This window comes from Stylophora pistillata, chromosome 1, assembly GCF_964205215.1.
Source record: "Stylophora pistillata chromosome 1, jaStyPist1.2, whole genome shotgun sequence".
Lineage (NCBI taxonomy): Eukaryota > Metazoa > Cnidaria > Anthozoa > Scleractinia > Pocilloporidae > Stylophora > Stylophora pistillata.
The window spans coordinates 7,067,501-7,083,528 of NC_142519.1; the positions used below are offsets into that span (position 1 = coordinate 7,067,501).

Below are 16,028 nucleotides of genomic sequence, written 5' to 3' on the forward strand. Positions count from 1 at the left end.
TGCGGGCCAAGAAAACGCCAAAAGCAATGACACAAAGGTGCATAGCTGTTCCGTTTCGCTTCCAAAAATTTTTGGCGACCACGATGGGAGCAAAGTATGAGCTATTATGTTTTGAGGTTTCGTTTGCTTGTTGAGTTTTGGAGTTGAGTGCTATGGCTATCGAATCCGAGAATGGCGAAGTTATTGAAGTTTACTGAGAAAAAACGACAAAAATCGACCGAGTGGAGTCGACAAACAAAAGCAAAAGGACGTTCTGTTGATAGAGATTAAGAAAAGAAAACGTAAGGCAAAGACAAAATTGACAAAGCTCAGACATGAGTTGGAAAAACTATGCTTAAGAGATTCAGAAATAAAGGACATAGAAGCAAAGGTGTGATTGAACTGCTGTGGGCAGCCCTAGAGAACGCACAAGAGATATTCTACGTGAAAGTCAATGAAAGAAGAAGTTACAAAAAAAGAAGCATTTGAAGAGTCCGAAACAATCGAAAGAGATGTACAAAGAACAATTGAAGCGGGTCAAAATGCGATCAAAGTCCGCGTGTCCAAAAGTCACGGCAGCCACAAAGACCGAAACCAATAGTTGAAGCCGTTAACAGTTCCGACGTTCAATGTTGACAAGGGAAAGTTTGAAGACTTTTGGGCCCTTTTACAAGTCTCCTAGACGAGTCAGTGGAGCCAGTACATTTAAGAATGGCAAGGTTACGACAATGCTTTACAGGGAACGCTTTGGAAGCCATCCGTGGTCTTGGAGTCACCGCCCTCGAATGCAAGGAGACAAAACAAATAACAAAGACGAAGTATGGAGGTACGCGCCGGCTTCTGCGAGCCTACTTGGATCAACTAGAACAGGTGCTGTTAATAAGAAGCAACCATATCCACGCGCTGGAGAAGTTTGGCGACTTTGTTAGAATTACAGTGGTAAAATTACAAGTCGAAGGAAGGGACGGTGAGTTACGAGATGGAACTCTTCACAGCCTGCTGGTAAAAAAGTTGTCTGAGCTAGAGAATTATAGTCACTGGTTAAACGAACGCGCCGCTAGACAAAGATCAGTCATAGCTCTCAGAGACTAGTTGAAAGACGAAGTTAGATTCCGAATACAAGCAGCGGAAATGGTAAATGGGATTGGGTCGAAACCTGTCGAGCACGTCAGACTACCCAGAGTACCGGGATACCAAGATCAGAGTGGGAAGCAAAATTTACATGCGGTTGCAATAAAGAAAGAGCCGCGTAGTGTTAAGCCTCCATGTTCTCTCTGTTACAGTTTCGACGAGGTGTGGTATTGCAAGGAGTTTTACGGCAGAGGAGTGGATGACCACTGGAGGATCGTGAAAGAAAGAAAGCCGTGCTTCCGTTGCCTAGCCTCTAGTCATAGGGAAAGATTGCCCGCAAGTGTGGAATAGATAGTTGTAGTCACGACGCCTCACCTTCGTTTAATAATTCACGCCTTTTGTATATTGTTTTCCGTTTTCGGTTTTTCTGTGTATATTTGTTGTTTTATTAGGTGCACCAGTCATTTTTGGTTACGTCACATTTCATATTTTTGTGTTCATTATTTATGCATTGTTTCTATTGTTTGGTATAGCTTCTTCTCCGTAGCTTTCTTGTCGCCGTTGTCATTATGTTTTAGTCGTCGTAGTCGCCATATAATGTTGTAAGTTTCGTTTATTTGTGCGTCATTTTGCCTGTTTTATTTGCATTTCGTTTTGCTTTCCTGTTCTGTATATTTAACTCATTTTAGGTATATTTAACAACTATTCACCGAAGTGGAGGTGGTTAATGGTGGATGTTTACCGAGCCGCGAAGCGGCGAGGTATATATCCACCGCTAACCACCGACACTGAGGTGAATAGTCGTTTTAGTATATACTAAAACAGTGAGATAATATACACCACCAAAAATTGATTTTAATTCATACGATTCCAACATTTCAACATTTTCCCGCGCGTAACGATCCAACGCGACTCGGATCGCGGTAAGTGATTTTTTGTTGTAAAAACTGCCGTCTCGTTTTTTCGCTGACAGATAAAATTTCTGAAGACATTTTGTTTAGCTCTGGTGGCGACATTTCTTCAAATGGTGTTGCAAACTCTTTCTGCATTTGAAACCATTCTGTAAAAAACACCATTCAACTTTGATTTTCAAGTAAACAAGTGAGGTTACGCAATTAATTTGCATTTGTAAACAAAACCTATTCCACTAGTTTTTATCGATAAACTCCCGGTTACCATTACCTTTAAACACAGCCAAACCAAATTTAGTCGCTTTCTTTGTGTTTTCAGGGACTGCTTCGTTGTTATTTGAGTGATTTATTCGCTTGTCACGGATGCAAACCGGCACGCCACTTTTTCTCGAGTTGCTCGGAGGTAAATAGCAAAGGATAGTCGGAGTTTGACTAGCCAATCAGAGCGCGCCTTCAACGCTATCCACTGTTTTAGTATATACTAATTTCCTTTAGCGAATCGCTAGTAAAAGTGCGAATCTCGTTTGGTTGTGGATTTCGACTACAATGGTTGCTCTCAAAATCACCACCGTCTTCTTCATTGAGGTGAAGTTTTATCAGAAGCTGGACCGAAGCCAACGTTGCCTTATGTTGACGATGAGAGACACCCAGATGTTCCACGGGAGGGGACACCCCCTGTGACCCTGACGAAAGCGAAACCGCGATAACAAGATCTCTCGTTATTCGTTCCTTCTTCACCAGAGTCTATTTGGAGCGAGAGAAAAGAATCCTGTTGTGATGTCGACAACAGCTTGAAAAGATTCTGGGAAAATGAGAAGTCTGGCAAGACCGTAATTGCAGACTCTTACTCAAAGAAGAAGAAAGACTAGCTTTAAGTAAAAGGAAGGATTCCCTCAAGTACAAAATTGGAAGATATTGTATAGCCGTTCTTTGGAAAGGAAACAAACCTGCTCTCTCTGATACTAAACCTATGGCACTGCCTTGCCTACAAAGCAACGAAATAAATTTGAAGAAGAACAGATATTTACGAAAGGTTCCTTCAAACGAACAGCTGCCAGCCAACGTATGGTATTTGCCGCATTTTTTGGTTGTAAGAATGGATAAATCGACAACAAAAGTACGAATCGTATTTGGTTGTGCCGCTAAATGTCATGGCACTTCCCTAAATGAGATGATCTATCCTGGGAAGGAGTTGCGCAAGATCTTTTCAAAGTTCTTGTCCGTTTCCGTCGAAACCCTGTTGGCATCGTCTGCGACATCAAAGAAATGTATCTCCGGCGGAAAACGAAAACGAAAAACGGCTTGACTTGACTTGTAATCCGTTTTCCAAATTCCATACGAGAACAAAAAGCGAAAAGTGAGGTCCAACCTGGTTTTTTTCACAGCGCAGAGAAAAACGAAAAACAAAAAACAAAAAACGAAAACGAAATTTGATTTTCATTTCCCTACGCAATTGAAAATTGGTTGGCACTAAGGTAGACACATTCTTTTGGTGCAGCAGTCTATATCCGCTGCGGATGCGATAACGATAATGTAACCAGTCGCCTGGCTGCAGCAAAGAGTAAAGTGGCGCCACTGAACCCGATGACAGTACCCTAACTGGAACTCATGCGTTTAACACAGTCGTTGCTGACGGCTCTAGAAAGACCAATGCAGAGCGTTACGTTTTACTCTGACGGTACAGATGTTCACTGAACCGTCGCAGTGACAGCATGTCTCTACCAAAGAGAATCAGCCGATTTGTGCTCAAGTAAGGTCACACCTTCAGAGTTGGCCAAATGTTCCTTGTTGTAGAATGGTCCTGACTGGCTGACAGATGATTTCAGTTAGTGGTCATAGATGAAAGTTACGGATAGACCTACTGAAATGCCAGAGACGAGAAACTCGAAGAGGAAACAATAAATTAGTGCTTATGCGACTCTCGTGACGTGTAATCTTCATAAAGGAACCGCACCGAAACACACTAGAAGAGTGGAGACTAGATCCGAAACGGTCTTCCAGTTGTACGCGTTTGGTGCGAGTACACGCGATAGTGAGAAGACTACTATAAAACATGCGCAACAGAGACAGCAAGAATGAGAGTATGGAACTGTTGCCCGAAGAAATAAAGGATGCTGAAGGAGAAGTAGAGCACTTTGCACAACGCAAAATTTTTCGTGACGAGTACACAGCTTTGAGCTCGGGGAAGCCGATACCAAAGAAAAGCCAGTTGATAAAGCTTAACCCGTGCATCTACGACGATGGCGTTATCTGCAGTTATCGTCGATTAAAGTTCGCAGGTTTTCTTTCATGTGAGACCAAATTTCCAGTCATTCTGCCTCGTAGACACTGGGTGACGAATCTTGTTGTGAAGCATTATCATGAGAGAGGAAATCATGCCGCTGAAGTAAACTTCCCTCTTTTGCCAGTCGAGTGAGAGATTTTGGATCATCGCCGCAAGCGATGAGATTTGCGAGTGGGATCATGAATGTAACAAAAGAAAGAGAAGACGAAAAAAGCCAGCTTGTCAGATCATGGCCCCATTCTCGCAAATGAGGCTCCGTTTCAGCTTCAAAACCTTCGCCCAAACAGCCGTAGATTTTGCCGGTCCTTTCTATACTGTTGAAGGACGCGGAAAACCACAACAGAAAAAGTGGCTGTGCCTTTTTACATGCTTGGAAACAAGGGCAGTGCATCTAGAGATAGCCTAGAACTGGATACCGACATGTTCTGAGACGCCTTCGCCCGTTTTATCAGTAGTCGCGGAGTTCCTAAAGAAGTGACAAGCGTCAGATGCACAAATTTCATGGGCGCAGTGGGCGAGTTAAAGAAACTAGTCAGTCAGTTAGAACAAAAACATTTTTATAGCAAGACAGTCGAACTTGGAGTGACATAGAGATCCAATTTACCAGCTGCCCCACATTTTGGAGGAGCCCATGAAGTAATGGTGAAAGCTGCTAAGAAAGCCACTCACGCCGTTGTGGGAGAACAGGACATGAACGACGCGGTGCTGATCACCTGTGTCGCAGGGGTGGAGTCCCTTCTTAATTCCCCTCCGTTTACTTATCAGAGTTCAGATCCACAAGACGATGTTCCATTGACACCTAACCATTTCTTGCACGGCCGAATGGGGGAAGTTCGCTCCTGAGGCCGTTGAAACCACTACTTTGCATCCGTGTCAACGATAGCAAAAGGTTCAAGACATTATTTCATGAGTGTGTAGGAGATGGCTCAAGGAATTTTTTCCAGCCCTTAACAGTAGACCAAAGTGGACTCAAAATGCCGAGACCTAAAAGTTGAGGATGTGGTTCTTGTGATTCAGCTTGATAATCCAAGATGACGCAGGCCATTAGAACGGATTGTTGAAGTGTATCCTAGACGAGATGGCCACACCCGTGTAGCTAAACTTGCGTGTGGTGACAAGGCTGTTGTGAGACCGATAAACAAACTGGTTCTGCTTTGAATTAGTTGTTAATTACTTAATTAGAAACAAATTAGGACTACCTCCCAGTGCGGGGAGGGGAAAATTTTACGAAGACGTTACCGAACTTGTGCGCACGTGACTCGCGCGCGCGTGCTTTGAGGTTTTAAGTTAAAATGTCGTTAGCAAATAACGCAGACCTTTTATTTTTGACGTGTGCAAGTTTCTTAGAGAGGAGTCGAAAGTTTTGAGTTTTGGAGTCGCAATTTGTTTGGCGGTCGTTGGTGTTTACCGTGAGTTACCATTTATCGTGTTACCAATAAACGTGTTTGTTTGATTTCCGTTTCGCTTCCGAACACTTTAACACCAAGTATGCTACGCAAGCTTTATTATTTCGATGATTGGCTAGCTCCTTACTTTGCTAAAATTTTCTCAGTTACTATTTCAAAAGCAAGGGAAACATAGATCGAGAAAACAGAGGGAAAATGCTGAAGGCTAATTGGTTGTATCGTTTTTGAACGTATTGAAGCCCTATTAAAATTCAAGGAAAAAACTTTTGAAATAGCTTCTCGATCGCGCCGGAAAAATAGAGAAAAATTCAAATGTTCACGAATTTTTCACCTCTCGTGTGATGACAACTTTCTTGTTACGACTTGTTATTGCCATGGTGATTTGCTTCTTAAGAAGGAGTGTGATTAATGTTATCACAGTGGTGTGATGTGAACAATTGGAACTGCAGCTTTGTATTTGAATTCTTCAATTTCTTTTGCAATTGCTTTACCACGTTGTCGAGAAGCCCATGAAAGGGCCAAGTTGGTGTTAATTGCCGTGCCAATAACATCACGGCAAAACTGACTAATCATTTTAAACGAATCGAACCGGACTTAGAACATTCCACTGACAACAACTTTTCACTTGAGTCTGATGATGACTTCCACTCAGGTTGTCGAAACGCCAGTGACCACCACCGACAACAGTCCTTCTCAGGACTACACCCACAGGAAATCAGACCTCACTATCACATTTTACCACCGAGTTCAAACCCTAATTTTCTGTATTAAGACGGAGCGGGTCGGTCGATTTCGCTTGACATACTGATTTCGCTCATTTCATTTGTGTTCTAAAACATTCATATCCTTGGATCAAAATCACAATCCGCTTGATCGGATCTCTTTATTTTCACCAATCTTACGGAAGTCAAAGTGTACTCGAGCGAACGCTTGTTATGGCGATTTTTAAAACCTTAATTTGACATGAAATAGGTCTTGAAAACCGTAGCAAATCGTCTTCACAAGTGTTCTTTCAGATGTCCTACAACGCCTGGCCCCAATATTCCCAAGAACGGCCGAAAGAGACATCTTACAGTGCTACATGCATACAAATAAATGCCAATATATATGTCAATTTGTAGAAACCCAAACACTTGAGATAACTGAAGATCCAGAGGAACAACGTGTCTCGATTGGTTCTGATGCTTCTTTTAGTTGCGCTGCTAAGGGTATTCCGCGGCCAACCATTGACTGGATTAAGGATAATGCGACACAAACCTTAAAGAACAACCCTAGAGCACGTGTTATTTCAACCAACCGAAGCCAAATTCGAAGCCAGCTGTTGATAACTAAAGTGGAGATGGAAGATCATGGCATATATCGGTGTATTGCAAAAAACCGCGACGGAAGCAGCCAGTCAGGAGTGGCTGTGTTGAGCATAGGTAAAATAAAAATCTTAAGGACTGCAACTGCAAGGACCTGATTTTTTAGATCAAAATCGCTAGGCTTGAATTTGAAAATCATTTTTTTTATTTTCTAAATTTCTATCCTTCACCGTCATCTTTTCCTTTTATTTTATCTTCATCCTCATCTACAAGTTGCCTTTACTATGATCATTATTGCTATCATCATCATTATATTACTATCATTATTCTACACAGTATCATCGTTATCACCATTATCACTTCTTGTCTTGTTTTTTTTTTTCATGTTAGACTATAGATTCCCGAGAAAATTATATTTCTTTTCTTAATTTTCCACGGCTACATTTTTCGCGCTAAGTGTTAATTTTCAATAGAAGTTTGTAATCCTAACGTTGACACGGTTTCGTTGATTGTCTTTACGACATTTTGTTTAAAATCCGTTACCAGAAGAACCCCAAGAAAATTCAACATCTCAGATGACAATTATCGTCGTATTATGGGCTGTGGTTGCTGCTCTTATCTGTGTAATCGTCTGGATTGTGTGGAATCGGCTCAAAAAACGTAGGAAACAGATAAATAATACGCGACGTCGTTGATACCGGTGTTCAAATTATTAGCGTTGAGACTGTTGAACCTTTCAGGATATTTACATCCTCACACAGGGCAGTTATCTTCTCGGTCCATCGTGGAAGGGAATTTTATATGTTAGTTATAGCCGTTAATGAACTTTAGACCCCAAAATCACACGCAGTACGCTTGGGCCGCCTGTGGGAAAACGCCCATTTCTTTCCCTACTTCTTCTTTTCTAAATTCCTCTTTCCTCCACTTTAGTTCTGTAAATATCTCATGCACAAGTTTACATATACTAAAATTTTAGTTTCTTTCCCAAGTCAAAAGTTAAACTTGATTTTTGGATACCACAAATACCTTTTCTCTTCAACGGAATTGCAGAGACGAAAAGACGCGGCAAAGGTGTATTTGAGGAAAGACAAAGACCTGGACAACAATGAGTCGCTCCTCGAAAACCAAGAGGCTAGATTTCTGTTGGGTGCAGTAGAGGATGGAGGAGGGGAAAGAAAGCCACCTGACGTACGCCAGTCACATGATTCGATACAAGATATAGAAGAAGCGAGTGGCCAAGAGAAATCCGGGAGGGGTGAGAAGATTACAAACTGTGACATTGTCATTTCTGATCGCAGCGTTGACCTGGATGTCGACGAACAGCAAGATTTGAAAGAGATGTCTCAAGAGACTGAGGAAGGATGCGAAAACTTGGAAAATCTGGAAGTGCTCGACGAAATCGTCGGAAAAGGCGAATTTGGTATCGTCTATAAAGGTCGCTACGGTAGAAAAGACGGGAACATGATTAATGTTGCAGTTAAGAAGCTTAAAGGTAAACCAACTAGATTGACAAGTGCTCTCCCTAATGAAAATGTCAACTCATTAATTACCAAAGACAATAGCGCACCTCTTTTCATAAGCTTTTCATTTTGGTGGAAAGCATCAATAAATTCTACTCCTGCTACTTCTGAGGACTTTTTGCAGCCTTTAAAAGCTACTTTTCCGTATCATTAGTTTATTACTACATAGCCGACTACGACAAGAGAACTACGTAAAATGAAGCAATCGAAAGAGTGCCCTGTATTTTCTTTATATGTCTGTAGATCCTTGTGCCATTGCTAAAGAAGCCTTGCTTAACGAGATAAGGACCTTAAAGCAAGCTGGGAAACATCCTAATATTGTAACTTTAATTGGCACACGGATAGAGGGAGGTAAGTTAGAGAGTGATCTTCGCAGTTATGAACATAAGTTAAGCAATAGTAAAACGAGGCCTGAAAAAAAAAATTGCCTTCGCGAAATCGCTCAAGATCTCGCTATCCTAATGACATTTTTGCCTGAATTATCTTGTCGGCGAAACTTTCACTTTTCCCAAGCTCTTCTCATAGAAATATTTCCCTTTTTATAGCGCAAATAGCCACATTCAGCTTTTACAAACAAGCAGTGTAGTGATTTGCGGCCACCACTGTTGTTTATAACTCGCGCCAAGCAATTTCTCGAAAGGATTTCGCGTGGGATACATTCATTTGGATCAATTCTCCCCCGACATAAAAGCCCTTTGAGGTCTTCTTAAGTGTTTGCTTCACTTTCTCAAGGAAATCTTCTCGTTATCACTGAATTTATTTGTGGTGGCAGCCTGGAAAAGCTCTTGAAGGCCAAGAATGGGCCAGGGGAAAGTAAAAATTATCGAAATGTCTGCTGTAAGCTAAATGACCGGCAGTTGGTTACAATCGCATTTCAAATAGCCGCGGGAATGCAGCACTTAGAGGAGAGAAAGGTAAGACCAGCCGACTGAGTGTAGAAATGAAGAGTCAAATTTCTCAACCTTCCATTAGAACTGACTGCTCTGAATATGACGAACGCAGCTCAAGTTAGAGTCATGTTGATTATCTTCTACTTTTTAACATGCTGAAAAACACTCGTGGCAGGAAATCTTAGTGAGTTGAACGAGTTTCAAATCAATAATGATTTCTTGCAATCAAGTAAGGAATAACATAGCAGTAAATAACATAGCCGGGTTGTTCAAAGGTGGGTTAAGATAACCCAGGGTTACCGTGAAATTTATTTGAAGATCTGAAAGCTTTAAAACTAATTTCACTTTAATTCCATTTGTTTACAATTTGTTGATTGAATGCTCTAAGAAGAATTGGGAAAATTATTTTAAAACGGCTTTTGAACAGAGAAATATAGAAACCTGGATTAAATTTTAACCCTGGGTTAGCGCTAATCGGTCTTGGAACAACTGGGCCCTGGAGTTGTAGCTTTACACCTTGGAAATAAAAAGTCTAGATTGCATTCTTCGAAAATCCTTTAGAAATTACGTGTTGAACTTACTTTGAAGCGTCAGGATTCTTTGAATTTTGCCCTTAAATATTAACCCTGTAAAGAGACTAAAGCACTCGATTAGCCATCCTTTGTACTTTGGTATTAACCAGTCAGTTACTCGAAAGCATCGTCTGAGCAGCAGATCGTTAAATTGTCTTTTCTCACAGTTCGTTCATCGCGATCTAGCAGCGAGGAATATTTTAGTAGATGCCAACTTGGTGGCTAAGGTTGGAGACTTTGGATTAGCCAGGGACATATCTGATGTTGGAATATACACCATAGCCTCCAACGTAAGTACGCTTTTGAAAACAATAAGAAAAACCAAATAAAGAATAAACAAACTGCAATTCATTAACCTCGTTGCGCTACCATAACGTAGGCGAGTACGATAGATTGATATCTTCTAGTGTTATCTTTTCTTAAATCAAACCCCTCCAAAGAGCCAAAGGATCTCAAGGGGGGAGGGGGGGGGCGAAGGGGGGGTGCGGAGCATTTTCCAAAGCTATTTCATAGTTCTCAACCACGTGGTTATACTATGACGCGTTTGCTTAATTTTGTTATGAGTTCGCATCTTTCTTGTTGATAAATAATAATTATGATCATAATAATAATGATAGTAATAGATACAAGGCTTATGTGATACCATGGTAATCATAACCATCATAATCATCATCATCAGGACTAATCATTACCACGTAGCCGTCTCCCTGAATTTTACCAGAAATTACACATAGTGATAGAAGAAAAATAAAAACACTCTCAAAACAGTGAGAAAGAACTCGCTTATCCAACTTAGCCCAGTAGGGTAAAGAACTGATGATGCTATCCAACGGATAAACCGCTATCCGACGGATAAACCGCTATCCGACGGATAAGTGATAGAAAAATTTATAGCATTATCCGTTGGATAAAGTTTTATCCGGTGCATAGCGTTATTCAATTTTCGAACAACCGGGGCCTGAATGCTTGTTTGGGACATTTTTCTGAGTCAGACTCTAACGCGGGTACTACAAACAAGAACTGTCTCACATGAATACTTCTTTCTTATAGGGCAAAGTTCCATGGAGATGGTCGTCTTTAGAATCTTTGCGAGATCTAAATTTTACATCAATGAGTGATGTGTAAGTTGTTATCATGTTTTTTCTTTTTTACTGTCGGCAAACCTCCTTGACGTAAAACTCAAAGTATCGGTGACACCAATGATTTCCAATTTTTTCATCAATCTGCCCCTCTGTCACTTTCTTTCCTTTTTGGTGAAGCTAGTTAGGAAACTATTTTTCTTACACTGGAGAAAAACTAGTCTATAATTCTTCATGAACTTGTTTATGTTTCCTCTTTAATCCAACTTTGATGGTCACCTGAAAGTCTGACTTTCAAAAATGGCTCTATCCAAGGTTTCATTTTGCGTTGTTTGGTTGCCTGCCCGCATATGATGGTGCTAATTGGTTCATATGAACACAACATGAGAACTCAAAATGAGCTGGGAAACTTCTTGTTTCCGATCGAGCATCTAGAGCACCAAGTTTTATAATAGAAAAAATGACACCAAACGTATACAAAAAAATAATAGAAATAGCAAAAAAACAAAAACAAAAAACAAAACAAAAACAAAAACAAAAACAAAACAAAAATAAGAGCGTGTACCACATAACAGGAATGCCTTAGCGAACTGTTTGGCTATGGGAATATACATTAAATGCCGAAAGACTGTGACATAAATGGACCCTGAATTGTTTCATTTGTAGTCGTTCCTCATTCATTCTAGTAACTAGTGCCTTTATGATATTCACAGGTGGTCATTTGGTATTGTCTTATGGGAAATCGCTACTTATGGTAAGTGTCGTGTGATATTATGCGCAACTTAAAACGACGTACACCATAAGAAGCACAAATCATGCAATCGTCATGTGGTTTCTATAAAAGCAAAGCAAAACAAAATAAAGCAAGACAAGGTAAGGCATGGCAAAACAAAACAAAGCAAAGCAAAGCAAAGCAAAGCATAGCAAAGCAAAGCAAAGCAAAGCAAAGCAAGGCAAGGTAAAGAAAAGCAAAGCAAAGCAAAGTAAGGCAAGGCAAGGCAAGACAAGGCAAGGCAAAGCAAAGCAAAGCAAGGCAAAGCAAGACAAAGCAAGGCAAAGCAAGGCAAAGCAAGGCAAAGCAAAGAAAAGCAAAGCAAGGCAATATAAGGCAAAACAAAGCAAAGGTAAAGTAAGCAAAGTAAGGCAAGGGAAAGGAAAGTAAAGCAAAGCAAAGCAAAACAAAGTAAACTCTCAGATCTCCTCATTCTTTCGCAAATAGTATGTGTCATAGTGTTCCTAATTTTTACTTGTTGACTGAGCCGGATCTCAATTTGTTTATAAAGCTACTGAAATACTTCTTGTCAGAGAGTCAATTTTTTTCTTAGTCATATCCTCTTCCTTCCAAACAGGTGAGTTGCCATACCATGACATGACATCACCATTTGTTCTAATAAATCGACTTACAAATGGATACCGTATGCCTCGCCCCGATCAATGCTCGAAAGAACTGTAAGCCTCAAAAGTATTGAAAAGTGCCTGCACTGATATTGATACTGCTATGTTGAAGGTTCAAAAATATTCATATTCCACGTTTGACAAATAATAACACACTTTTTCAACGTTCGAAACAAATCTTGCAAGATCATCTAGCACCCATTTCTTTTCTAAATTGAACATCGGAGAAACGACCAACACTGAAAATCAAAGATAGGCATTTAGTCGATTGTAGTGATTTGAAAATTCGTTGCATGTCAAGGTCGATGCTACATTTAACAAATCAATGTTATTTTTAATTATCTTTTTACAAGCGTCTCGAATTCATTCCTTTGCGCTCCTTTTCATGATAAGATGCTAAAAATATCCGTTGCAAATTTTTTTATCAGTGCTCTTTTTGATTTTAGATATGAGCTCATGAGCTCTTGTTGGAAAGAAAACCCTATGATGAGACCAACCTTTTCTGATATCGTACAGCAGCTGAGTAATTTTTTGCGAGAAGTCAAGGTAATTAATACTTGCATTTAAAAGGTATTCACATCTTCCCTTCATTTCGCCTCTTTCGATGCTTCTCTGTCCTCCTCGACCTTTCGGCATTTTTTCATGTGTGATTTCATCCATTGCAAATCCGTCCCTCTGTCACCCAGTAAGCCCATCTGCTTGACCTTACCTTCAAATGCAGCCATTCATCCATTCCCTCGTCCTTTCGTTCCTTCCTTTGCTCGGCCCCAGGCCCTATATCGTTGTTTACTTTGATTTAACTCATGTAAAACCATAGTTCCTGGCCTCGTACAATTTTTTTTTGAAAAATCAATAACTACCTCTTTTTTCAACTAATTCATTGCAGAGGACATATATTAATATCAAAGAAGACAGTGACGGAGACGTCTGATGACGCTTTGAAAATAAAGCAAACACGTGCACCTCATTTTATTGGACTAATACATATAAAAGAAAGAAAACCGCAAGATCTCAAATGGGTCCATGTGTAAGGCTTCATCGTCACGCTTCAGAAATTGTTTGTTACTGTGCTTGCTAAGCCCCAAAATTTAGATTTAGTCGTTTCTTTTTTCCAAATAGTTCCGGGTGTTTTCTTCACCTTAGTCAGTGCGAATCACAGAAAATAACAAACCGTTCATCCTGCATTAATTTCAAAGCTAAATTGAGCAGAACAAAAAAGGGCATCGAGCAAGTAAACTAGCTCAGCCTCGATTGGATTTTTTCATAGAAACCTAAGCAATTATCTGTGTTAACCTGGAACCTTTCCCCCCCCCTCCCATCCCCTCTTATTAGGGCTAGCGCTGCGGCACGAGCATTTATTCGCGCAAGCAGACCTCTCAGGCCTCTACGATAGCGAGTCGCCGCGATTTTGACGAGGGTTCTGACACGAATTGTTTACGCCATACTATTGGGAGACTCCTTACCGGTTCCCTAAGCGTTTTGGGATACTTTCCTATGAGCGAGGGAATATAATACCTGTGCCACTGAGTTATTTATTGGTAAGAGCATGCTTGCAGTATACTATCTGTCTAGACTAATCTATTTGCATCCGTATAAACTGCATTGCGATATGATTATCGTAATAGTCCATTTCTACCTTTTGAAAACCGTAGTCAGTTGGAATTTCTAACAGGAAAGCTCTGCCAGAGTTTAAAAGCATACCTGACAATTTTCACGGAGTATCTAAATGATATAAGGCATATCGTTGATACCGTAGAGAGATAAATCATATCTATCAACAAACTAGAACTAGCTAATTGATATATTGACAGGTATCAGTTTAGTAAACTGAAATTCAAATCACAAAACTGAGGAGAAAGCTTTATAAGTCTTACACGTGATTTTAGATTTAATATTCAGGTGATTTATACCTTTTGAACTTTGTAATAAGCTCTTTTGGTAACGGCTGGTTCCATGTTGACTATGTTTTTAAAGCGCTGTTGGAATGGGGTCAAATGAAGCGTAATTAAAGTGATTAACTTATGATTTGAGACTTTATGAAACTTAAAGACTCCTTCTAAGCCTTCTTTGATACTCCGAAAACTAGTGTAAGTTCTGTAAACGATGGCTGATAGCAGAAACTCTCGACTGTAGAAAAGAAACAAAGCCCCAAAACGGTCATCATAGTTCATGATAGTTTACTCTATCACACGCGTTTGAACACGCATCATCGCCGACTATCATCAAATATCAATGAATAAAGTCTGATAGCTTCTGAAGAAACTGTTAGGGGCTGCGTCGGGGGGGGGGGGGGTAACGAAATAATTTGGATATATTAAAAAAGTTGAAATGGTAAATTGGCCACCGTAACGGTTACAAAAGCTGACGTTTCGAGCGTTAGCCCTTCGTCGGAGGGAATGAAGGAATTGTGGGTTGTGTGTGCCTTTAAAGGCAGAAAATGGAGCTACGTTATTGGTCGCTAGACACTTTAATTGACCTAACCATTCTAGGCAACATGTGGCAATCTGCGGTCTTTCCTTACACTTAGGTAGCATGGAAAGCCGTAAAACTCTTGAACAAAAGCTCATCTTTCAAACCGGCAGTCTAAATCCCACAGGGAACAAAGAACGCTTTTCATTCCACTAATTTATTACATCCATTTTTAAATCACTGGTCGTCCCTGTAATCTGATTGGCTCTAATCAATGCGATTTATTCACAAATCGCACCATTTTTTGCTCCAAATCGCACATTTTACGCTTGACTGAATTTTTGACACATGACGTCAAAGTCTTTCTGTTTTGCATACAAAATAAGCTGTAGAAGCATTTCCGGTTCCGCTTTTTATTTGAACACCAGCTCAGTACTGCATCAATAAAATATTTGATTTGACTAAGCCCTGTATTTGGGCGATTTCAAAATGGATGTAATAAAGTGGTAATTGAACCTCGTGTCGTGCAATGTTGGTCTGAAATCATACTTGTGATTTCAAATCGAACTCGCACTGTGCGCTCGTTCGATTTTTAAATCATGCGTATGATCTCAGCCCAAATTGCACTCCACTCAATTCAGTTATCATTATTTATTCGTGTTTTTCTCCTTGCCATGTTTCCACCAATAAGGTAGGTCCATTTTCTGCCTTTAAAAGCACACACAACCCACAATTCCTCTATTCGCTCCGACGAAGGGCTAACGCTCGAAACGTAAGCTTTTGTAGTTATTACGGTGGCCAATTTACCATTTCAACTTTGTTGATATATCCAAACTATATCATCAAACATCATTTGGTTTAGACATGTTCAAATGCGAAATAACAGTTGATGTTAGTTTTTGCATTTTGAACGAGTGGATGATAGGGAATGATAGTTTATCTGTCAACAGTTGTGTCGAACACTGGATCGAAACGAAATGGCAAAAGATGAAGTGACTAAGATGCTCTTCAAAATTTCGCAGAATGTTTCCTGGTTTGTTCTCGTCATCTCTTGGTAGGCTTCAAGTCAACTCGCAACTACTTGACTTAAATTTTAAATGCCACCGAAATCGCTGTCCTCAGCACACGCCAGTCGTTTTTTAGTTTCATTAACTGAGTTGATAATGCAATTTGGCCACTGTGAAGAGTTTCTAAGCTGACTTTCGAGC

General features: G+C 40.3%; 1 protein-coding gene across 1 annotated transcript in view; it reads left to right on the top strand.

Annotated features, from left to right (window-relative positions):
• The window catches only part of LOC111346383 (fibroblast growth factor receptor 4-like), a 19,683-nt gene extending 4,983 nt beyond the window's left edge, over positions 1-14,700 (top strand). The window contains exons 4-14 of the mRNA XM_088762302.1: positions 6,773-7,072; positions 7,502-7,645; positions 7,932-8,447; positions 8,719-8,826; positions 9,208-9,389; positions 10,105-10,227; positions 10,988-11,058; positions 11,730-11,770; positions 12,366-12,465; positions 12,858-12,957; positions 13,298-14,700. Of these exons, the coding sequence (XP_088618428.1) occupies positions 6,773-7,072; positions 7,502-7,645; positions 7,932-8,447; positions 8,719-8,826; positions 9,208-9,389; positions 10,105-10,227; positions 10,988-11,058; positions 11,730-11,770; positions 12,366-12,465; positions 12,858-12,957; positions 13,298-13,342 (1,730 nt within the window). The 3' untranslated portion in view covers positions 13,343-14,700. The remainder of the gene's footprint in view (positions 1-6,772; positions 7,073-7,501; positions 7,646-7,931; positions 8,448-8,718; positions 8,827-9,207; positions 9,390-10,104; positions 10,228-10,987; positions 11,059-11,729; positions 11,771-12,365; positions 12,466-12,857; positions 12,958-13,297) is intronic.
• The last annotated feature ends 1,328 nt before the right edge of the window (positions 14,701-16,028 follow it).